General features: G+C 59.0%; 10 protein-coding genes across 10 annotated transcripts; 4 read left to right on the forward strand and 6 right to left on the reverse strand.

Moving 5' to 3' along the window:
* The first annotated feature begins 21 nt into the window (after positions 1–21).
* Positions 22–522, forward strand: V1518DRAFT_414473 (uncharacterized protein). Its single transcript, XM_066903584.1, has 3 exons — positions 22–133; positions 194–348; positions 401–522. Exons 1-3 carry the CDS (start codon positions 50–52, stop codon positions 420–422), a joined length of 261 nt encoding a protein of 86 aa, XP_066760116.1. The 5' UTR covers positions 22–49; the 3' UTR covers positions 423–522.
* On the reverse strand, positions 478–1,798 carry V1518DRAFT_414476 (alcohol dehydrogenase). Its single transcript, XM_066903585.1, has 4 exons — positions 1,631–1,798; positions 1,464–1,575; positions 1,082–1,401; positions 478–1,034 (listed from the first exon to the last, which is right to left on the reverse strand). The coding sequence occupies exons 1-4, from the start codon at positions 1,744–1,746 to the stop codon at positions 542–544; spliced, it is 1,041 nt and encodes a 346-aa protein (XP_066760117.1). The 5' UTR covers positions 1,747–1,798; the 3' UTR covers positions 478–541.
* Positions 1,799–1,862: 64 nt separating this feature from the next.
* On the forward strand, positions 1,863–2,901 carry V1518DRAFT_414479 (uncharacterized protein). Its single transcript, XM_066903586.1, has 2 exons — positions 1,863–2,425; positions 2,480–2,901. The coding sequence occupies exons 1-2, from the start codon at positions 1,936–1,938 to the stop codon at positions 2,812–2,814; spliced, it is 825 nt and encodes a 274-aa protein (XP_066760118.1). The 5' UTR covers positions 1,863–1,935; the 3' UTR covers positions 2,815–2,901.
* On the reverse strand, positions 2,812–5,251 carry V1518DRAFT_414481 (Alpha/Beta hydrolase protein). Its single transcript, XM_066903587.1, has one exon. The coding sequence runs from the start codon at positions 5,130–5,132 to the stop codon at positions 2,973–2,975; it is 2,160 nt and encodes a 719-aa protein (XP_066760119.1). The 5' UTR covers positions 5,133–5,251; the 3' UTR covers positions 2,812–2,972.
* On the reverse strand, positions 5,252–7,593 carry V1518DRAFT_414482 (uncharacterized protein). Its single transcript, XM_066903588.1, has 2 exons — positions 5,926–7,593; positions 5,252–5,879 (listed from the first exon to the last, which is right to left on the reverse strand). Exons 1-2 carry the CDS (start codon positions 7,388–7,390, stop codon positions 5,287–5,289), a joined length of 2,058 nt encoding a protein of 685 aa, XP_066760120.1. The 5' UTR covers positions 7,391–7,593; the 3' UTR covers positions 5,252–5,286.
* Positions 7,594–8,102: 509 nt separating this feature from the next.
* On the reverse strand, positions 8,103–8,960 carry V1518DRAFT_426596 (uncharacterized protein; the record flags this gene model as incomplete). Its single annotated transcript, XM_066905994.1, has 5 exons — positions 8,103–8,152; positions 8,205–8,635; positions 8,680–8,736; positions 8,785–8,833; positions 8,930–8,960. 5 exons carry the CDS (start codon positions 8,958–8,960, stop codon positions 8,103–8,105), a joined length of 618 nt encoding a protein of 205 aa, XP_066760121.1.
* Positions 8,961–10,885: 1,925 nt separating this feature from the next.
* On the forward strand, positions 10,886–11,363 carry V1518DRAFT_414490 (uncharacterized protein). The gene is made up of 2 exons (XM_066903589.1): positions 10,886–10,952; positions 11,024–11,363. The coding sequence occupies exons 1-2, from the start codon at positions 10,931–10,933 to the stop codon at positions 11,305–11,307; spliced, it is 306 nt and encodes a 101-aa protein (XP_066760122.1). The 5' UTR covers positions 10,886–10,930; the 3' UTR covers positions 11,308–11,363.
* On the reverse strand, positions 11,131–13,421 carry V1518DRAFT_414492 (uncharacterized protein). Its single transcript, XM_066903590.1, has 5 exons — positions 13,022–13,421; positions 12,852–12,964; positions 12,747–12,796; positions 12,132–12,695; positions 11,131–12,083 (listed from the first exon to the last, which is right to left on the reverse strand). The coding sequence occupies exons 1-5, from the start codon at positions 13,279–13,281 to the stop codon at positions 11,346–11,348; spliced, it is 1,725 nt and encodes a 574-aa protein (XP_066760123.1). The 5' UTR covers positions 13,282–13,421; the 3' UTR covers positions 11,131–11,345.
* Positions 13,422–18,188, reverse strand: V1518DRAFT_414495 (uncharacterized protein). Its single transcript, XM_066903591.1, has 5 exons — positions 17,998–18,188; positions 17,788–17,920; positions 17,345–17,710; positions 17,170–17,292; positions 13,422–17,117 (listed from the first exon to the last, which is right to left on the reverse strand). The coding sequence occupies exons 1-5, from the start codon at positions 18,046–18,048 to the stop codon at positions 13,483–13,485; spliced, it is 4,308 nt and encodes a 1,435-aa protein (XP_066760124.1). The 5' UTR covers positions 18,049–18,188; the 3' UTR covers positions 13,422–13,482.
* A 782-nt stretch (positions 18,189–18,970) lies between these two features.
* On the forward strand, positions 18,971–20,100 carry V1518DRAFT_372542 (uncharacterized protein; the record flags this gene model as incomplete). The annotated part of the gene is made up of 3 exons (XM_066901396.1): positions 18,971–19,018; positions 19,082–19,303; positions 19,357–20,100. 3 exons carry the CDS (start codon positions 18,971–18,973, stop codon positions 20,098–20,100), a joined length of 1,014 nt encoding a protein of 337 aa, XP_066760125.1.
* Between the last annotated feature and the right edge of the window lie 473 nt (positions 20,101–20,573).

A 20,573-nucleotide genomic window follows, 5' to 3' on the forward strand; every position in this document is an offset into this window, starting at 1 on the left:
CAAATTTTCGTAGCAAGTTCTCGCGACGGCACACGAATCAAGAAGCATCATGGATTTCGGCAGTTTCACGCAGAAGGAGCAGAAGAAGCTCGAGGAGATCAACGTTGATCTGACGATGACGTCGATCGCGAATGTGAGTTTTTGACGAGAGCGAAGCAAGAAGGGGCGAAAGAGGAGATGCTGACGGACGCAGACCTACATGTCGATGGTGGGTCGGTGTTTCAACCAGTGCGCGAACGACATGACGACAAAGGCGCTGACGGGCAAGGAGGAGTCGTGCCTGAAGAACTGCGGGGAGAAGTTCATGAAGTACCAGCAGCGGTTGGAACTGCGATTTAACGAGGAGAGGTGAGTCGAGGGGTGGTTGCGGACGCAATGTCTTGACTAACCACAATCGCAGTACGAACTTGTCGCAGCCTTAGTTGAGTGGGCAGTGAATTACAGTGGGCGGCAGAAGCCAATGGAAAGCACATGTACATAGTAGCGAATCTCAGATTATATTGTCATGGTTTCTATCATCTACCGTCTACAGTTATGCCGCTTAAAAGGTAAACACGACCTTTCTGACCTTGCGCTGGTCAAAGAGCTCGTAACCCTCCTTGAACTTCTCGACCGGGAGCATAAGGTCGACAAAACCCTCGAGCTTCTCCTTGTTTGCCTCCATGACGGCAAGCGCCTCGGCAAAGACGCCGCGCACAGGACACCTGCCAAAGGCGATGGTCATGTTCTTGTTGTACGCCTCGGTGGCAGAGAAGGGAATGGCGGAGTTATGCACGCCGATAGAGGAGATGCAGCCAAAAGGTCGGGAGATGTCGAACGCGGAGCGCAGCGCACTTTCCGCGCCAACGGCCTCGATGACAATGTCGGCGCCGCGACCGTCAGTGACGGCCCTGATGGCGGCGCCGACGTCGACGGTCTTGAAGTTGAGCGGAGTCGCGCCGAGCGCAGCGGCTTCTTCAAGACGCTCGGGGATGGAGTCGATGACGAAGATCTTCTTGGGGTTGAAGTGGGCGGCGGAGATGATCGCGCATTGACTACGAGAGTTAGCGGCGGTGAAATATAAACCAGGGAAAGGACTCACGCGACGGGGCCGCAGCCGACGACGGCGACGACAGTCTCAGCGGCCTGCTCGGGGGACATGGGCTTCAAGAAGCGCTGAGCGGCAAAGTAACCGGTGGGGAAGATATCGGCCATGAGGGGGAGAAGGGAGTCGGGAATGCCCTCGGGCGCCAGCGCGAGGGTGGTGTCGGCGAGCGGCACCTTAACGTACTCGGACTGGCAGCCCTCCAGGAAAGGCGAGCCAAAGAGCTTGCACTCAACGCAGCGGGAGCCGATGCCATGCTGGCAGTAAAAGCATTGGCCGCAGGAAATGGTGAAAGGGCACACGATCTTGTCGCCGACCTGCGGAGGAGTAGTGTTAATGCATGACGGGCCGAAGCGAGATCGACGAGCGCTGTACACACTTTGAATTTGGTGATGCCACTGCCGACGCTGTAGACAAAGCCAGTCATCTCGTGGCCCATGACAAAGCCGGTGCGTGCGACCTTGCCGACGCCGCGGTAGACGTGCATATCGCTGAAGAGCGGTTTAGTGATTGAACAGGAACATCAAAGCAAGGGTCGAGTCGTACCTGCCGCAGAGCGCAGCCGCGGAGACCTTGACGACCACGGCGTCCGCCTCGGGGACTGGGACGGGGAGCTCCTCGAGAGCGAGTTCAAAGGGGCCTTTGAAGACGATGCCTTTCATTGTGTGTAGAGGGGCGAGTTGAGGACCGTGAGGTAGGGTGCGGATCAGGGTCTGCGGGGGATATTAAACCCTTAAGTAGTCACACGAAATCCTCGCCCTTTGCTTCCCGCTCCGACAAAACCCGCTCGGAACATTTCTTCCGTGCTTCTTCTCGTCTCCACCGGAACTGCCTCGTCATCGTGAGTCGCCATGTCCAGAACGCACCCTGCACGCGCGCCGCCCACCAGCAGAGTGCTTGAACCTGCGGTCATAGACCTCGCGTCGTCGTCATCACCACCCCCCTCCTCCTCCGCCCCCTCATCCGCAACCACCGCCATCACCCAGGACACCACCGTCCAGGACGCCACCGTCCAGGACGCCCAGCCCCCTCAAGATACCCCCTTCTGGCCTGACCTCCTCCGCCATCCAGCACCGCTCTCCAAGCCAACCACTACCGACCTCCCCCCTTCCCTCCCTCCCGACGCTGGTGAAGATCCCCTCCTCGCTGCTCGCAAACTCGCCCACGCGGCGCTTGTCTCCAGGCGCGAATTCGAACGCGCCGTCGTCCGCCTCTCCAACTGCGAAGCTCGCTTCACCGCGCTCCTCTCCCGCGCTGCGACCGCCACCACCGCCTCCGCCGCGGCGATCGACACCCAGCTAGAGGAACTCCGGCGCGATGTGAGCGCCAAACTAGCTGAGCGTTCGTATTTTAATACCCCTCCCCTCCCTGTATAGTGCTTACATGTATGTCTAGTGCACGACGCGGCGAAGGAAGTGCACACCACCGCAGCGGTCCTGCCCACCATCGCGCAGCTCGTCAGCACCAGCGTGGCATCATTGTCCACCACAATGCTCGAGCTGTCTCGCGACGTCGCTGAGATGAAGGCCGATATGAAGGCCATGCTCAATCCGCCTCCTCGCAGTGGCACGGCTCGACCGCCAGTCTCGCCCACAACCAAGCGCGCTGCTCCTCCTACTGCCGCCCGCTCAAAACGCAGTAAATCAGACATGCTCATGCTCCCACCACCAACCCCCCTCTCTGACTCCATGCCCCCACCCCCCCTTCCCACAGATGCAACTCCCCCGTAATCTGCTCATCTCTCGCATTGGCGTTTTGGCTCTGTACTCTACTTGTACTCTACTGTACACTAATAATATATGCTGTCTATACAACAACCCAGCAGGTAATGGATGCCATGCTGCATACTCTATTACGCTTCCAAACAATAACTAGCTCCCATAGACACTCAAATGAAAAATATGTCTCCGCTCACCTCCTCCGCCAGCCGCTCCACCAACTCCCTTGTCGCGTTCCTCTTCCCCGCTGCCTCCACCGCCGCCGTCTTCGCCGAAAACTCATTCACAAACGCGAAGATCTCCTTATGCCACCGTCGCGAGTTGTCCGGCTTGAGCACCCAATGGTTCTCGTCCGGGAAATGCAACAACTTGCTCGGCACTCCCAGCTCCTGCAGAATGTTGAACGCTATCAAGCCCTCGCTCTCCGGTAGTCGGTAATCCTTCGCATTGTGTACGATAAAGTGCGGCGTCGCCCAGTGGTACATCCTGTTCATCGGGTTATATCTGTAGTAACCCCGCGTGTTCTCCATGAACGTGCCCCCGAAATCGTGCGTCGGGAAGTACAGCTCGTCGGACGAGTACTGGTTCAGTGTAGAAAACACGCCGTCATGCGTCACCAGCGCCTTGAACGCGCGGCCCAGTGCTGAGCCTTGGATCCAATTGATCATGTACCCGCCATACGACGCACCGGCCGCGATCATCCGCTCCGTGTCCACAAACTCGAACATGTCAATCACGTACCGCAGTCCAAGAACAAGATCGATGTACGGATACGAACCCCAGTTGTTCTGGATTTTGTCCGTGAAATCCTTACCGTACCCGGTCGACCCCGTCGGGTTAATCGTCACGACGATGTACCCATCCGGTCCATTATCCGCCCATACTACCGGGTTCCACCGCGTCGACCAGTTATCCGTCCATGCCGACTGCGGTCCACCGTGAATCAAAAAAGCAAGCGGGTACTTCTTGCGTTCATCAAAGTTCGACGGGTACACGATAAACCCGTGCACCGCCTGTTCCCGCGACCCCGTGAACCAGAACTCGCCCACCTGCGACTCCTTCACCGCCAGCGCTGCGTCAAGTAACAAACTCGACGAATTCGTCTTCGCATTGTACACCTCGAAATATGTCGATTTGACAATCCCGTTGTTCGACAACAACAGTTTGTCCGTCTTACCGCCGATAAACTCCACATTCGAAACCGAATGCGTCGTCGCGAGCTTCACAGGCACACCCGAACCGGCAGCATCAAACTTGACAGTCCACAGCACTTCCTTGCCTACATCCTCGCCCATCAGGTATAACACATCCGACCCGTCCGGTGCCCACGTCACGGACCCCGGCGACCTATCAAACGCGTCTCGCGGCTTCGTCACGGTGTACTCCGCGACAGCAACCGAACCACTTGCACCGCCAAGCTCGTATACAACAACGATATTCCGATCCGATTCGTACCCGTTCTCCAACTGCACAAGCCCCGCAACCTTACCCCCGCCCGGCGCGAACGCAGGTGAAGCGCACGCGCCGAAGCCACGCTTGTTCAACGGCGCAACACCAGTGTTGTCCTCGTTGTACTCTAGCACGTAGAAATACGTCGCCGTGTTATTCGCGCCGCACAGTTCCGGCGCTTTCGCGTTCACGACGATATGCTTGTCTGCGAGATCAAAGTCCCCGGCGCTCGGAAACGGCATGATTGGGGTTTCAATGCCCATCCCGCGCACGTAGTTTGCAAGTCCTTCCTTCACTGTCGCCAAATCCGCAGAGAAAAGAAGGCCGAAAACATTACGCCGCGCGGAGGTGAGCCAGTAGTCCCAGTGTCGGACAAACAGCGAATCGTACAGCAATCCCGAATCGGCTGGCGCGGGAGCGTCCGGGGAGACTATGGACCCGTCAGGCTGCGCAAACGCAGACACAACAACCCGCACGCCTGCCGATGAAGTATGTGTCTTCAAGGTCCCCACGCTCCCGGGATACGTGTACCGCTTCGTCGTCGCGCCGGTGTCGATATTCACCGACCACAGCTCCGTGTACGCCGTGCTCGAGTTCAGGTACACAACCGTGCTATCATCCACCCACGCGAAATCGTCGACATCCACAGCGTTACCCAACACAACACTCATCGCGCCACTGTTCAGCTCGATCTTGTTCAGAGTCGCGCGCCATGTCCGCGTCGCGAACGAGTATGCCGTCTCGGTGAAGGCCGCCAGGGTGCCGGCGCTGTTTGGCGACGCCGAGGAACGCCGCGGCGCTTGGATGACTTCATCGTAGGTGAGCGCAGACACGAGCACAATGCCGCTGCAGAGCCCAAGCAGCAATCGAGTTGCGCGCATATTGTACCGTATATGCTAAAGCGAAGGACTTGTGGGATGCGTGACCCTGGAGATACCCGCGTTGAGCGTCTCTCCACGCGCCGTTTGCACCCCTAGCCCTACCCCACTCCACCATCTACACCTGCCAGTCATGGTAATTCCTATATTTTACTTGTTAGGTACGCCACCGTGATCCCTTTGATGCCCGCGACTTTCCCAGTCGTCCCCCGCCGCCGCTGCTCGCCCCGCCCGCGCCCCCGGTGCCAGCAGTGGCGTTACCAGAGGCACTCTTTGGCGCGCTCCTCGTAACGGCAGCAACAGCAGGCGGCTCACCGGTCTTTATATTCCGCGGAGATGACGACAGCGCGCTGCCTGCCCTGGAGCTCTTTGTGCTCATCGCCGGCGACGATTTCGGCACGCTGCTGTCGCTGCCTGGCAGCGACGGGAACTCCATCTCGTCTTTCAGCGTGATGTTCTTCTTCTGCGGCTGCTGTTGCTGTAGCAGCATCGCCGTGCCGAGCCCATTCAGCGATCCGACGGAGCCACCTTGCAGACCTAAACCGCCGCCGCCACCAGGGAGAATCGAGGCAATTCCCCGCCCACGCGGGTCAACCCGTGCGGTGATCTCCGGCGGGATAGAGTGTAGAAACACGCACGTGTCCCCGGCCAGGCATGAATTCTGCAACCAGTAGCGGCAGACCGTTGCCGATAAATCATGCGAGTACCGGCAGTCTGGCCGCAGACACTGGCCCGTTGTGAGAAAGTAACCTAGTCTATCAGATATGAACACCATGTAAACAAGCAGAACACATACGGCAGACAGTGGGAATCTTCGGATGCTCCTTCGTGGCCGACGTACTAGTGTGCTGCGTCTGTATGCTGTATACTGGGCCGATTGTTTGCACTTTCACCGAATCCGCGACTTTAGCGGCGGGTGTGCGGCCGGTGACGCGGTCGACGAGCTCTTTAAGGGTCAGCAGAACGTCGTACCCGTTCTTCTCAAGACACAATGTAATCTCCGCATTCGTGACATTCGCCGCTTCCGGCACACACATTGCGACGCGGATATGGTCAAATGGCGACGCCTGCGCCTCCGCGGAGACAGACGGCGAGAGTTGCGACGGTGTTGCCGCGCCGTTGGCAGTAGGGGTGGATGACATCGACGCAAACGCATCAGCGCCCATAGGCACGGTGGTCCCGCTGCTCCCACTCCCTCCCGCCGCGGATGCAAACGCGGTAAACGACGATGCCGGGGTCGATGGCGACGACTCCGATGACGCAGTCGAGTGAGTGTGGTGCGCCTGCGCCTCGACCATTCCAGTACTCTGCGTGCCACCGCCTTGGTGATACGCCTGCCACGCAGAGAGCATTTCAAACGACGATGGCTCAAACTGCATACCATCCGTATATCGCAGTCCTGTGCCGTTTCTCGCGGAAGTGGCTGCGCCGGACGGCACCTTGTTGTCCAAGCCCAGCCGCTGCTCCACCGTCAGCGGCCGATACATATCCTCCTCGTCGTCGAAATCGTCATCATGAGGATCGTACTCATCGTGTTGGTGGTTCCCCGCGTCGTCAAAGTCGCCTACCACGTCCTCTTCGGCGCCGAGAAAGAACGGGTTGTACTGCTGCATGTCGTCGCTTAGCCCGACGATGCCGGCTGCATTCACCGTATTGCTCTTCGTCTGCACCGTCTGTGAGTCTGCCTTATTCGGAAACACATCGAGAAACCGCGAGCAGTCCTGTGTTGACGCTGTGAACGCGGACGTGGGCACGGTGCGGTTCGGTGTGGAGTACAGCGAGTCTGGCGACGCCGAGCGCGTCGACGGCAGCGATCCCAGGTCCTGCGCGGTGATCGCAGTAGCGCTTACACCGCCACCGCCACCCCAGCGCCCCGCGTATGACGGCTGGTGCAGCGGCAGATGATGTTGCGATCGGCCTGCTGGCGGGGTGGCAATGGGAACAACGAAGCGGTTCTTAACAACCTTGCGCACCGGGATAGCGCCGCTGCTGCCGCCGAAACCGCCAAAGGTGCTGCCAGGACCACCGCCGGATGAGGGCGAGAACTGTGTTGCGGGGCCTCCTGTGCCGCCGGCGCGGTGCTGCCAGAGCACATCAAGCACGAGACTATCAAGGTCGGCGGACGTGAGCACGAGGCCACGCGAGGCGTAGTACTGCTGGATAAGGTAGGATATCTGGTCGGTCTGCTCCTCCTCGAGAACCTCGGGGTCCGCGAGGATCGTGTCGCACTTAGCCCGCAGCGCAGGCTCGAGCGCATTCATGCCTGCGGAGGAGGGGGGAATAAGGGCCGGAGGCACTACTGTGGGGCGGAGAGCGGTGCGCTACGCGCGGAAGCTCATGGCGTCAGGTGCGAGTAGGTGTGACAAGGGAAACGAGTGGGTACAGAACGCGGGAGGACACGCGATGGGGAAGGGCGAGGTAAGTAAGCGTTGTGTTGTGAGTCTGGGGAAGTGTGACGGTGAGGGCGGAGTGGATTGCAGTGCACGCCGGCGGCGGGCGCGGCGCTGGCGCTGAGGTGGTGCAGCTGCGCCGCAGTTGCGGCACATTCACACACGCGTCTGCGCACATGTGCCTCAATGCGCGCGCAAGTCCGCAGTCTATTCTATACTACGCAGGCAATAAGGGCCAGAACACTGCAATCGCCGCCGTCGTCGAGTCGTCGGTGGTCGCAAGGCGGTGGTCGTCGTCGTCGTCGGCGTCGTCTGCGTTGGCTTCCGTCGCGTGGTGCGGTCGGAGGAGGAGGATTCTCGAGGCCGGATTGGCGCTAGACGCACTGAAGAAACACAATTAAAGTAGAAAAACATGCATCGCGCACAGGACTAATGGCACATTCGAAATAAAATACACAAATTTTTGGATGCGTGGGAGGCGGAGGAACGAGGACGAGGACGGACGGACGAACGGACGGACAGAACTTCAAGGTCAGCAGCACACAACGAAATTGAGTCAATACATATAGGATCTCGCTCCGGTCTAATCCTCAGCGACATCACCGTCCTGGTCGTCGTACGAGCGCTCTTTAGCTGTCGAAGGTTAGTATTTTGCATGCAACAGTGTCACGCGACAACTACTCACCCGGCTCTTCGCTCTTCTCCCGGCCGCCTTCGCTATCGGGCCGGGCGCTGCCGTCGCGCCGACGGTCGCCATCGTCCTCACCGCCGCGAGGGCTCGCAGAGCGGCGGGGGCTAGCGGAGCGACGGGCGTCCGGCGATCTGCGTGGGCTCGGCGACCGGCGGGGACTAGGCGATCGGCGCGGGCTCACTGAGCGGCCGCCATTCTTGGGGACCGGCGAGCGAGAGCTCTCGCGGCCGCGGCGGGGAGGGGGGGAGCGCGAATACGATCCGCGGCGGCGACGGGAGCCGCGATCCTCGTATCGCCAGGAGGCGGAGGGTGTGTTGCGCGCCCACTCGATGTTGAGGACGTCGCCAGAGCGGATGCGGCGGTTGTGCATGTCGTAGTAGGCGTCGTCGGCGTCACGGCGGTCCTCATACTCCACGAAGGCGAATCTGTGCGGGTTAGAGTGCGATTGGTATGGAGAAGAGGCACATACGGTCGAGAGCTGGCGTTCCTTGGGGCTGGGATGTCACATCGCACCAAGCGGCCAAACCTGAGGAGTCAGTACACAGAAAATTACATGTCGCACGCGACAACTAACCTTTCGAACTCATGCGCGAGTTCGCGGGCGCGGACGCTGCCGCCGAAGCCTGATCAGTTAGAATCTGTTGAAAAGTTTTCGACGGCGAGGCCAGGAAGTATCTCCGCTGCGGAGTGCGGATTAAGCCATCAGAAAGAGTACACACCGGTAACGTAGAGAGTCGTTCGCGATGACATTGCTAAGAGAACGACAACGGATGCAAGGAGGGAAGGGGCTGATGATGGGGAGAACGGTGATCGAGAAAATTGTGAGTAGAGAGGCTGATTCGCCTGCGCCCTAGCCCTGTAAGCAAGGGGCTGGTGCTAATCATCACGTGAAATTCCTCAGTGTTTACTCTCCCGTGCTTCTCAAAGGCACACGGGGCATCACCGTCATGGCCGCAGCGACGTACACGGACATCACGCGTTTACTGGATCTTGGGCGGCTGGCGCAGTACGCCAATGCGACTGCGAGCGCGTCGAAGCCGCCGGACTCGGCTGAGGAGCTGAGCAGGACCGTTGCACAGCTCTCGCGGCGCGTGGCATTGCTGCGCGCTGCTGCGGGCGCAGCGGGCGATGCCGACGACGAAGACGACGACGAAGATGCGAGCGAGAAGGTAATGCGCCGACTTCTTGCAGGCACGCACGACTCTGCGACGCAGGACGACAACGACGACGGTGAACTAGAAGAAGAGCGCGCGCGGGGCCAGATCTCCGCGGCGCGCGCCGCGATGCTCGCGCACAACAGCAACTCAACCGCCGCAACCATCGAGCGTCTCTCCGCGCGCCTTGCGGACGCACGCGTGGAACTCGCACAATGTGAACGCGCCTCGACCGAATTTACGACACTCGGAACGCTCCTCGCCTCGCGCGCGACACAGCTCCGCCAGAGCGCACGCACACCGGCCACCGCCGCACGGATTGACGCCCTTGTCTCGCGACGCGAGGCCGCGCGCGCACAGCAGCGGCGACTGATGGGGAGCCTGAAGCGGCTGCTGGAGACACAGGTCGCGGCGGCGCTGGCGGGGGAGGAGGGTGTGGCTAAGGCAGGGAGCGCGGCCAAGAGTCTCGTGGAGCGCCTCCTGAACGAACGCGGCGGATGGACGGAGGCAGCGCCGCACGAGGCGCCAGTGGCGCACGCACTAGTGCGAGGCGGTGCGGCGGAGCTCCGCCACGGTAGCGGGCGGAGCGTGCGGCTGCGGTGATGCGGGGGGCGTGGCGGTGCAGGCATGGGGCAGCGACTCGACGAGCGCGTTCGCGACGAAGCACACAATACGGACGGGCCAGGGCCAGGACCACTCTACGACAGTGTACTATCAATGACACGGCGAGGGCCACGGAGCAAGGATCTGCCAAGGCCGTCCTCAACTCCAGAGCACCGTAGGAGCCTGTCGTCCGCGCACGCGTTTCGCACCGCGATGAGAATCCAATTCATTGTCTCGATCTCCATGCCGCCGGAACACCGCCAAGAACCGGCATGATCACATGTTGCGATCCCCTTTTTTATCTATATAACCTCCGGCATCCACCGCGCGCCGCCCGGCTGTCACAGTCCACAACCCCAACCATGGCCACCGTCTCCTCATACGCGCGCAGACTCTCCTCCTCCGGTGCCAACGGCGGCTCGTCCAAGCCCTCTGCCGCATCTACCTCCCCCGTCCTCAAGCCCACATCTCTCGCGCCCTTTGGCGCCGTCTTCATCCGCATCGTCGACGCGACTGGCCCTGCGTACCAATACATGATTCCCCTCTCCGAAGTCGCAACCTATCCCGCGCTCTTCTCGATGGTCCGCAAGCTCAACACTAATAAGCGCATCTACGAGGGCGATCACGCCTTCACTGTACACGTGGACGACGGTGGCGAGCCAGGTGCGATCATCCTCGAGCGCTTCTGGGACAAGGTCGTGCGCGACGGCCTCAGAGTGTTGATTCAGTATCAGTCCGGCACCTCCCCGCGCCAGATGCTCCCGATCGACAAGTCACTGGCCTCTGGTCTGGGATCGCTGAAGGACGCGGATGACATGTTTTATCCGCACAATGCTTGAGCTGTAATAGTAATGCAATGATGCTCTGACGTAACCTTTAACCGCTGTACTCCTCCATCCTCCCAAGCAGGTTAACTCCCAAAAATTATCAACCCACTCTACGCTCATCCACTCCACCACCACCATGAGCTTCGGAGCACCAGGAGGTAAGCAGCCCCGGCTTCTTATATGTATATGTCTTCTCCTCTCTGCATGGCTAACCCCTTGTTCCCCGCAGGCAATTCCTACTACCGACCCAAGCCCCCAGACCGCGGCTCCTTCCCCCTCGACCACGACGGAGAGTGCACCGGCCCCATGCGCGCCTACCTTGCCTGTCTCCAGACCACAGCGTCCGCCGCCCGCGTACCCGAGGAGTGTCGGTTGCGCGCGCGAGACTACCTCGAGTGCCGCATGCAGACCGGCCTCATGCGCTCCGACGAGTGGAAGAATCTCGGTCTTCCTCAGGACCAGACTCCCTCCGCACCACCAACAAACTCATCGCCATCATCTCCACCGTCATAGCATATGTAAATAGTTATAAACTCCCGCTCACAATGCAACTACATCTCCATCCTGTCGTCGTCGTCCTCCTCATCCTCCTCGTCAACCTCGATCTCGATCTCGACCTCCTCGGCCTCCGTCTCCTCCTCACCCTCCCGCCGCTCCCCCTCCCCAGCGCCAGCAGCCGTCGCCGTCTGTGTTCTCGCCCGCGCACCCGCACTCCCATTCTCCTTCCGCCCCGCACCACCCCCCCGCCGCATCGATCCGCCGCTGCCACCGCGACCACCCCGCCGTCGACGCGGTCCCAGCATCGCGCCGTTGCCGCGCATGTCCATGCCGTCCGCGCCAAACAGCTCCATCGCGTCCAACTCTGCCAGATCACCCGGCCCGCCGCCACCGCGACCACCAGGCCCCCGTCCGTCGGCGATCATATGCCTCACAAGAAACTCGCGAGACATACCCACCTCCCTATCCACGCTCGCAATCTTTGAGTTCAACGCCATGATTCGCGCGATCGTCTGCTCCAGCACCTCCAGGTCTTCGCCCGAAAGCGTAGTCTCCACAAACGAAAGATATACTTCGCCGTCTCGCGTTTTTTGTGACAACGTCGCCGCGAGATCGTTCTTTGCAATCATGTCTAGCACGAACGCCTGGGTGCCCACGCCGGACTCGGTGATGTCCACGTCCTGTGCCGCAACGAACGAGAGCGGCACCGTCGTGTATGTCTTCCGAAGCCGCGCAATCCGCTGCTTGCGGAACGCGATCAGCACCTGCACACTCAGCCCGTAGTTTCCGTCCTAAACTCGTTAGCTACCACACATCCACTCATTCCAACATAAACTTACCGCTGAAAAAAGCCCGCTGAGCTGGGTCCACACTCGACTCAGCATTTTCGCGTCCCCGCCTACATATGCAACCGCAAGCTGATCATACGGCCGCGCAAACACCCGCGCAATCTGCACCACGTATTCATTCGCCACCCGCGGCAGCCGACTCGTACGCTCGCCTCTCACCATCAGCTGCACCAGCACAAGCTTCTTAAATGCCTCGATCTGCACCGCCGAAATCACCGGGCCGCCCGCAACCCCAGTTGCGCCCACAACCCCTCCGCTGCCACCCGTCGGCGCGCATACAACCGTGGTTAAATATTCCAGTGCCTCATCCGCATGCGTTTTCAGTCCCAAAAACACCTGCGCACCGTAGTAGTGGTACAGCAAGTGATCGCGATGCGTCACCCCGAAGTTCGCATCGAACACGCTCACACGATGGCGCAGAAGTGTCAGTGCATGCTTGTATTGCCGGGTCTTGAGAGATTGTGCGACGAACGGCGCGTGCGCGGGCGAGAGTGTGTCGTGTGCGTCTGAGAAGCCGAGGGCTGCTTTCAACAGCGGCCGCAGCGACCGTGAAGGCTACTCTTCTTAGCATCCTTCATCTCGTTTCTTAATTCCCAACGAACATACCGTATCTGCGTGATTGGCTGTCGACACGATCAAATCAACCAGTAATCCAACTACCCTCGTTAGCATCCCGGACCACACTCACACTGACTCATTCAGTTTACATACACGCATCCGCGACCATTCGCGCTTGCACTGCTGAGAAATTATCCACAAGCTTATTCACAAGTACCCAGAACTCTGCTGCGTCGGAGCTCTGCACATTGCGGAACTTGGTCGTCCTGTACAGCAATAAGTCAGCCCGCGCCAGATCGCTCGCCTCAAGAGCGACAACTCACAGAGCGAGAATCCACGGTGCGGTGGCAACCCGTGTATCCACCTGGTACAGAATATCATCTACATCTCTCTCCGCCAGTAGCGTAACCCCAGCGGTCGTTGTGGTCGATGTCGACGACGTCGGTGTCGCGGACGGCGCACGCTGCTGAAGCAGCGGCAGCACTTTGCTTGTGATCTCCTCCGCAATCGCCGTCTCACTCCCGGCGGCCGCAATCGAGCTCAGCATGCTCAGCAGCGGACTCTGTGCTGATGCGTTGCTCATTGCTCCTGTGTGCTGTGTGCTTCCGCGCGAGAGTAATGATCAGTTCTGATGGATCGTGCCCGGGGGCGTTCAGGGACTCGACGTCTATCGAACTCAGCAGGGTTCGGGCTCCTACTCCCAACCCCGACCACCTAAGCCATATAACAAGCACTACACGATCACATATCTATCTACATAGCTCTGTACAACACATGTAACTCATCACTCCAGCGTAAATAACACGCCCTCCTTCCTGTTCTGTAACATCCCTCGCATTTTTAGCCGCGTCTTCTTTCGAACGAGATACTCATCCAGGGTCTCCTGATCCGCAGTCAATGTCGGCGTACGCTCCCCAGGTGCACTGTTCTCCAGGAGCAGCTGCGTCGCTCCAGCTTTATCCTCGCCATTGAGCTGCTGTTGCGGTTTACCGTATCTCGTGCGCTGCTGGGAGTACGCTTTCGGCGTCATCGGGATATCACCGCGCACATACCGCAAAGGCGACGTTGCCACACTTATCCGCCCGGGGGACGGCGTCGCCGCGGTCCCGTTGTCGCTCCGTACGCTGAGTCCGTCAAACTCCCGCTGCAACGCAACTACGACCTGGGCGCGCTTCTGCGCAAATCGCGTGATCCGCTGAATCGACTGGTGCAGGTTCTCGAATGACGGCCCCCTCGTCGCAACCGAGTTCACAAAGTTCAGCTTCGCCTTGACCTCCGTGTTAATGCGCTCGATCTCGTCGACTCGGGTATTCACGTTGTTAAACTTGTTTCGGATATCCCGCTGTAGTCCTTGCGCGTCCGGACCAAGCGGACGCGTTTTCACGCGCGCAGCAAACTTTGCGTCTGTCCGCCGTCGCACGACGTCGCCGACCGCGGTCAGTTTCAGGTCCGCGCGTAATATGTTTCCCATAATCTCATGCAAACTGGCCTCGTCCCGCACGTTGTCCGTTTTTGCACTCTCCACCTCGTGCAGCATCTCTAACACGTATTCGCCGATCTTCGCAACCTCGGACAGTCGCCAGTCGTCCGTCATTCCAAAGTCATCTCGCGAATGCTCGGGATACGCAACATCCGTTAAGCGGTAGTCTCCTAGAGTACCGCCGTGTAGAAGTATGTACTTTGACAAACCCCGCGCGTTCTGCTGTAGCACACTCAGATCGTGCGAGATCTCTCGGTGAATCGAATCAAACACTCTCGCCAATCCACGTAGCTTCGCGTTCCCGAAGTCCTGTTCGTTTTCCAGACTGGAATACTCTGGCACATCCGGCGGAGGGAACGACTTTTCGTAGTCATCGACCTCAACTGGACCCTCCTGGATCTCGAGAAAGGTCTGATTCGCCTCTGCGTCTTCTTCACATGTCGAAAGCTCCTCATCAGTTAAAGGCTCTTCCACAGACTCAATGTCTTCGGATTGCTTGGTGGATTCTGGCTCCTCTATTGGAGATTGCGGCATGGAATCCGGTGCTGCGTCGCTGATATGTTCTTCCGCGGAAGGAGTCCCAACGATAGGCGTCGCAAATTTGGCAGAAGATTCCTTCGCAGTCACAGGAGAAGCTGCCACCGAAGTTGGCTCCGGCAGTTCTGCTGGAGATTCCTTGGCAGAAGCAGCGGGAGTTGGCCGCGGCGTAGAAACGGTTTTCGGAGCCACATCACTGGGACCCCGTAATCTAACAGTGGTGTTAGCCTGGGGCAAAGCGAAGCCTGATGAGGATGTCGGTGGCACAGGTGGCCACTGAGGAGCAGTAACGGTGGTAGGCGCAACAAGGCGAGAAGCATTGGCAAAGAGCTGTGATGATGAAGTCGCCACAGACTTTAGCTCTGACGTTTCAGACCCGGTCAGGCTCGCTTCCGGCCCTGAATTCGACGGTCGGATCGACAACGACGACGTAAATTCCTTGGCGGCTGGAGTAAGAACAGACGCCTTCGTTTCCGATGACGGTAATTTGACTCTCTGCGATTCTGCTACTTCGTCCTCAGACACAGAAGACGATTCATCATCGTCCTCAAGGGTGAGTTCAGCCACCGGTTCAGCCTCATCATACTCGTCTTCTCCTTCTTCGTCGTACTCTTCGTCGTAGCTCCCCTCGTCTCCCTCTTCTTCTTCGTCGTCATCTTCGTCTTCGTCATACTCCTCGTCGTAGTCATCATCCTCGTCCACGGCATCAGAATCCGAGTCCTTGGTGTCAGTCCGCGGAGTAAGATTCAAACGCGCTCCAAACGACGCAGCCCCCGGTGACAAAGTTGTGTTGGAAAATCGCGACTGTCCTGCTGGCGTAGAAAATCCTGGCTTCATCGCATGCGACATAGATTCATTGGTCTGTTTGGTAAGCGAGGCAAACGGAGACGCGCTCTGTGTAGTCGAACTTGTTAACTGCGAAAAAGGGCTTGAATTCGTCGCGAAAGACGAAAACGGCTGATAAGTCGAAGTGGTCGGGTTCGAGGCAGTCGGAACTGCGGTAGATGTGGTGGGAGGATTCGAGAACGAAGACGAAAGTTGGAAGTCTCCAAACGCCAGTTTAGCTGGCGGCTGAGACTTTGGAGGATTTGAGAATGTTGAGGACAGTTGAAATGTGGAAAATGCTGTCTGCGGCGAAACAGATGTGCCGTTGCTTACTGGCGTTGCAGGAGTGGCCGGCGGATTGGAGGGTGCTGCGGCAGGCGTACCGACTGCTGGCTTGGACGAGGACGTGGTCGCTGTACTTGCGATTGATTGCGCGACAGCCGGCGTGGCCGGAGGACACGAAGCCGAGTTCGCTGCAGGTGTTTGAGAGAGCTTGGGCGTAGCCATTGGCGAAGCAGCAGCTGTATCAAGAGAAGCAGCCGAGGCTATGGTTTCGGCCGGCTCTGGAGACGGCGATACTGGGACAAGACGACGGCCATCTTTCGCCTCCTCTGGCAAGTGTTGAACGGGTCCAGCAGAGACCGAACCTGATTTTTCTGCTACCACCACTTCTCTCGTCGGAGAAACAGAGCGGGAGCGCTCTTTATCCTTAGTCAACTGAGCCAATAATGATTCTGTTGGTTCGTTGGCAGGAGAAGCAGCGGTTAACATGTCTTGCGCGACAGGCTTTGTAGGTGCCAAATCAGTAGAAGGAATGCTAGCAGAATTGCCGAGGATAGCAGTGGCAGCTGCCGTCGCGGGTGAATCTTCTGCGGTCTTGGTGTCGTTGGCTGCTGACGAGAGAATTGTAGGAACCAGAGGAACTATCGCAGCAACAGGTGACGCAGTCTGAGAGGGAGCATCTGCGGAAGGCGCAGCGAACACTGATTTCATGTTTGCAATAGAAGGAGCCGCAGCGGCTGAGCTGGCTGCACTTCGAACCTGGTCCAGCAATGGCTTCGTAGTAGCAACGCCTTTCGAGATGCCTTCTGCCCACACAATACTCCAGGTTTTCAACTGTCCCTTCTCGTTCATAACCCAAAGCAGAGGAAGCGGTGCACATTCTGAAGCGCTAGGAATCGGATTCTTGACCTTGTCTACTGCGGTGTAATCGAGGACCAACGCGACTGGAGAGGTATCTTTTCCCTCAAAAAAGGGCAAACTGGCTCGCTTGGTGTCATCGAGATAGAGCGTATGTTCGGTTGACATGAGAGATATGTCGATGGATGGCGTGCATGCAAGGAGGATAAGGTCAGACGCCAGTTCGGAGCTCCAGCCTCTGAGCGAAAGGGAATACCACCAGCCGGGACGCTGCTCAACTCCAAACGGGGGACAGACGTCCAGGATTTGTGAAAACTTAAGTTTATGCGCGGCCATGAGCGAAACGATGTAAGGGAAGTATTCGTGCTTGCCGGGCTCGGGGGGGTTAGAATAAATCACGAGAAACTGGCCTTGCCGCAGCCATGAGATGTGGCAGACTTCGAGGAGAATAAGCGGGCGACACGTCATCAGGAACATAGAGGCACATACCGTAAGTAAAATCGACTTCAGGGTGCGGGAGGTTCAGAGAGCTGTTTCCCTGAAGATCGTACTGGACCAAAATGCCGTCTTTGTTGCCGGCTATGATCATGCGGCCGTTGTGAGCCCAGTCGACTGTGATAGTCAGCGACGTGGGAGAAACTGTCAGACCGAAGGCTAGACTTACACGCAGTAACGCCAGCAGGAGACATCTGCACAATAACTCCAGACGGAACATCAAGGCGGTAGACCACGCCCGTAGACGTGAGGAGTGCGACAACATGCCCGTTTGCGGGGTTGCACTTGACGTCTGTGACAAGACCAGCCTTGCGAATGCCCTCAGGGTGGGACTTCGCGCCCTGAGAAATACATGACTCGACAGTGAACCAGGCAATGCTACCTTGGCTTCCGACAACGATAACGCGCTTCTCATCAAACGTGAACTTGAGAGCGGTGATTTGTTCTGGCACTGGGATGATGGGTACGCCAGTGACGGACTTTGCTGTGCTGGCGAAGCGAGTGCGCAGGTCGACGGTGCGGCCAACCATAAAGCCTGCAGACATGAGCGCGTTAGCCGCAACGGTCTTGGACGAGCAATTGCGCAGATCACGCAAGCAACTGGGATCAGACCTCCCGTGACGGCCAGAGCGAAGAGCCCGCAGCCGCTGGCAATCGCAAACAGCGAGGAGTACGCAGGAGGATTGGCGATAGGATTGTCGACAGCGATGACAGCATCCTTCGCAAAGGAGATGAATCCAAAGGACTAGACAGTTGCAGTGAAGATCAGATCATAGGCTCGACAGCGGGATGCAGGTGAGAACACTGTCGAATGCATCGTACCTCAGTCTCCTCCTCCGGGAGGTCGTCAACGATGATCTCGGGCTCCGCCATTGCGCTTCAGCTCTGCGGAGAGCGGCAGAGACCGTGTGGGCTGCTGCAGGACCGACTCGTGAAGTCAGCACGCGCGCACTAGGTTTTTGCGAAGAGCGCGCTGCGGGCAGTCGGCGGGGGCCGCACGTGCTGTGCTGCGCGCCCGCACGTGATTCTAAACACATGACTGACGCGCTGCGGTGTAAGCGGCGGGTCCTGTGCTGCCCTCTCACGTGACGGCGGCGTGGACGTTCCGGCCACGGCGCGTTTTCGTGGGCCGGATATGGCTGCGACGGAAGCGGGGCGGCGGTGTCTCTGGAAGACTGCCACGGATCACGTTTTGCGGCGGGAGAAGCCGGAGCGGGCGGCGGGAGAAGTCGGAGCGCGCACGGGACTGCGTCTCTGTCGCGGGGAGCGGCGCGTCAGGGCGACTCCGCGCTCGGAAGCGTGGCGCTCCGCCCACTGCCCGGGCGGATGGGTGCGCTGCCGCCGCGCCGCCTGCGCTCGCAGGAGCTGCCTGCGCGGCCGTCGCGGACCGCAGCGCAGACAGCGGCGGCCGTGTCTGTGGAGATTGTGAGTGCGCTATTGCGCCGCCCACGGCGCCGGACAGGAGGGAGACGGCGGGGGGCCCGGGAGGATGGACGGGGCACCGGGGCGGGGCGCGAGGGTTGGGGGAGCGAGGACCCCGCGCCGGTTTGCGGGGAGGGCGGGGCGCTAGGCCGAGAGCGGCAGGAGGGCAACAGCGCAGCGCGCGCAGCGGCAGCGAGGGAACTAGCCGAAGCTGCTGCAGAAGCAGCGAAGAAACCGCAGCGTCGCGGGATCGGCTGAGCGCGGGACGCATAGAAAAGCGCCGCGTCCGCCCCTCGGTCGCTCTTCTCCTTCTTGTCTCCTTGATCCCCGCTCCTCATATTCTCGCACCTGTGCTACTCACCGCATACACACGATGGTTGTCAAGGTTGGAATCAACGGCTTCGGCCGCATCGGTCGCATCGTAAGCACCTTCCTTGCCAAAGCGCGTCTTCCGCTCCTCCGGATCAGCCACTGACACTGCCAGGTCTTCCGCAATGCCCTTCTCCGCGACGACGTCGAGGTCGTCGCCTTCAATGACCCCTTCATCGGTCCTGAGTACGCCGCCTACATGTTCAAGTACGACTCCACGCACGGCCGGTTCAAGGGCGAGGTCTCGCACGACGCCGACAACCTGATCATCAACGGCAAGAAGATCAAGGTCTTTGGCGAGCGTGACCCTGCTGCGATCCCCTGGGGCTCTATCGGTGTATGCGCTGCTGCTCAGTTTTGTCTTTTGTGGTTGTTACTCACGCGCGACAGGCCGACTACGTTGTTGAGTCCACCGGTGTCTTCACGACTGTCGATAAGGCCAAGGCCCATCTTGTCGGTGGCGCCAAGAAGGTCATCATCTCCGCGCCCTCCGCTGATGCTCCCATGTTCGTTGTCGGCGTCAACCTCGACGCGTACAAGCCCGAGTACACCGTCATCTCCAACGCGTCTTGCACCACCAACTGCCTCGCTCCCCTTGCCAAGATCGTCAACGACAACTTCGGCATCGTCGAGGGTCTGATGACCACCGTCCACTCCATCACCGCCACCCAGAAGACCGTCGACGGTCCGTCTATGAAGGACTGGCGTGGCGGCCGTACAGCCTCAGGCAACATTATCCCCTCGTCCACCGGTGCCGCCAAGGCCGTGGGCAAGGTCATCCCCTCCCTGAACGGCAAACTCACTGGCATGTCGATGCGTGTGCCCACCACCGACGTTTCCGTCGTCGATCTCACAGTCCGACTAGAGAAGCCCGCCACATACGAGCAGATCAAGGCCGTCATGAAGAAGGCCTCCGAGACCGACTACAAGGGCATTCTCGGCTACACCGAGGAAGAGGTCGTCTCCCAGGACTTTATCGGCGACACCCACTCGTCCACATTCGATGCCCTGGCGGGAATCTCCCTGAACGACAAGTTTGTCAAGCTTGTCTCCTGGTACGATAACGAGTTCGGCTACTCTGCCCGTGTCGTCGATCTCGTCGTCTACATTGCTGGTGTTGACGCCAGCGCCTAAGCGTATTAATTGTTGTCCCTTGTACGCTTAGCAGTCAGTCATCTTTTTGTAATAAAATTAGTTGGTTGTCTGAAAATTCGTGGGCGAGCCTTGCCGGCGGAGTAGCGACATTTGACCCAGCATAACTCATCCGGTTTCGCCCGTTCGGCTTCTGTTACTCAACGACTCGTCCTCCGGGCTGCATACAGCCGCTACCTACTCAGTTGCTATTGAGCAAACCCGTTTTTGTGATCGATTGATGTAGACAGAGATGCTCCCATACAAAAGGTGTGGTTGCCTAACGCTCACGATCTGCGCAGTGGGGTACCTACATGCCAGGGCTCATCTTCGCACAATCTAGCCGATTTCATCGGAACCACTCTGGATTCGGTGACTCGTCCAGCTTCTCGCCCAGGCGGCCGCGGTTGTCGTAACAGTACCGACGGCAATATTGTCGGTGTATTGTCGGATCTCTGCGATGCGCCCTCGTTGTC

This window comes from Limtongia smithiae, assembly GCF_038497785.1.
Source record: "Limtongia smithiae strain NRRL Y-17922 unplaced genomic scaffold V1518scaffold_4, whole genome shotgun sequence".
Taxonomy (NCBI): domain Eukaryota; kingdom Fungi; phylum Ascomycota; class Lipomycetes; order Lipomycetales; family Lipomycetaceae; genus Limtongia; species Limtongia smithiae.

Excerpts from the sequence above, each read along its gene's own strand:
- V1518DRAFT_414490 (XM_066903589.1), top strand. The coding sequence starts at position 10,931 with ATGAGCTTCGGAGCACCAGGAG. Across the intron at positions 10,953-11,023 it reads GAGCTTCGGAGCACCAGGAG|GCAATTCCTACTACCGACCC; the intron begins GTAAGCAGCCCC and ends TGTTCCCCGCAG.
- V1518DRAFT_414479 (XM_066903586.1), top strand. The coding sequence starts at position 1,936 with ATGTCCAGAACGCACCCTGCACGCGCGCCGCCCACCAGCAGAGTGCTT. Across the intron at positions 2,426-2,479 it reads GAGCGCCAAACTAGCTGAGC|TGCACGACGCGGCGAAGGAA; the intron begins GTTCGTATTTTA and ends ATGTATGTCTAG.
- V1518DRAFT_414481 (XM_066903587.1), bottom strand. The coding sequence starts at position 5,132 with ATGCGCGCAACTCGATTGCTGCTTGGGCTCTGCAGCGGCATTGTGCTC.
- V1518DRAFT_414476 (XM_066903585.1), bottom strand. The coding sequence starts at position 1,746 with ATGAAAGGCATCGTCTTCAAAGGCCCCTTTGAACTCGCTCTCGAGGAG. Across the intron at positions 1,576-1,630 it reads GCGGCTGCGCTCTGCGGCAG|CGATATGCACGTCTACCGCG; the intron begins GTACGACTCGAC and ends ACCGCTCTTCAG. Across the intron at positions 1,402-1,463 it reads GTGGCATCACCAAATTCAAA|GTCGGCGACAAGATCGTGTG; the intron begins GTGTGTACAGCG and ends ACTCCTCCGCAG.
- V1518DRAFT_414482 (XM_066903588.1), bottom strand. The coding sequence starts at position 7,390 with ATGAATGCGCTCGAGCCTGCGCTGCGGGCTAAGTGCGACACGATCCTC. Across the intron at positions 5,880-5,925 it reads GAAGATTCCCACTGTCTGCC|GTTACTTTCTCACAACGGGC; the intron begins GTATGTGTTCTG and ends CTGATAGACTAG.
- V1518DRAFT_414473 (XM_066903584.1), top strand. The coding sequence starts at position 50 with ATGGATTTCGGCAGTTTCACGCAGAAGGAGCAGAAGAAGCTCGAGGAG. Across the intron at positions 134-193 it reads CGATGACGTCGATCGCGAAT|ACCTACATGTCGATGGTGGG; the intron begins GTGAGTTTTTGA and ends TGACGGACGCAG. Across the intron at positions 349-400 it reads CTGCGATTTAACGAGGAGAG|TACGAACTTGTCGCAGCCTT; the intron begins GTGAGTCGAGGG and ends CCACAATCGCAG.
- V1518DRAFT_414492 (XM_066903590.1), bottom strand. The coding sequence starts at position 13,281 with ATGAGCAACGCATCAGCACAGAGTCCGCTGCTGAGCATGCTGAGCTCG. Across the intron at positions 12,965-13,021 it reads GCACCGTGGATTCTCGCTCT|GACGACCAAGTTCCGCAATG; the intron begins GTGAGTTGTCGC and ends ATTGCTGTACAG. Across the intron at positions 12,084-12,131 it reads TCAGCGGGCTTTTTTCAGCG|GACGGAAACTACGGGCTGAG; the intron begins GTAAGTTTATGT and ends TAACGAGTTTAG.
- V1518DRAFT_414495 (XM_066903591.1), bottom strand. The coding sequence starts at position 18,048 with ATGGCGGAGCCCGAGATCATCGTTGACGACCTCCCGGAGGAGGAGACT. Across the intron at positions 17,711-17,787 it reads CGCTCTGGCCGTCACGGGAG|GCTTTATGGTTGGCCGCACC; the intron begins GTCTGATCCCAG and ends TCATGTCTGCAG. Across the intron at positions 17,118-17,169 it reads TGAAGTCGATTTTACTTACG|TCTGCCACATCTCATGGCTG; the intron begins GTATGTGCCTCT and ends TTCTCCTCGAAG.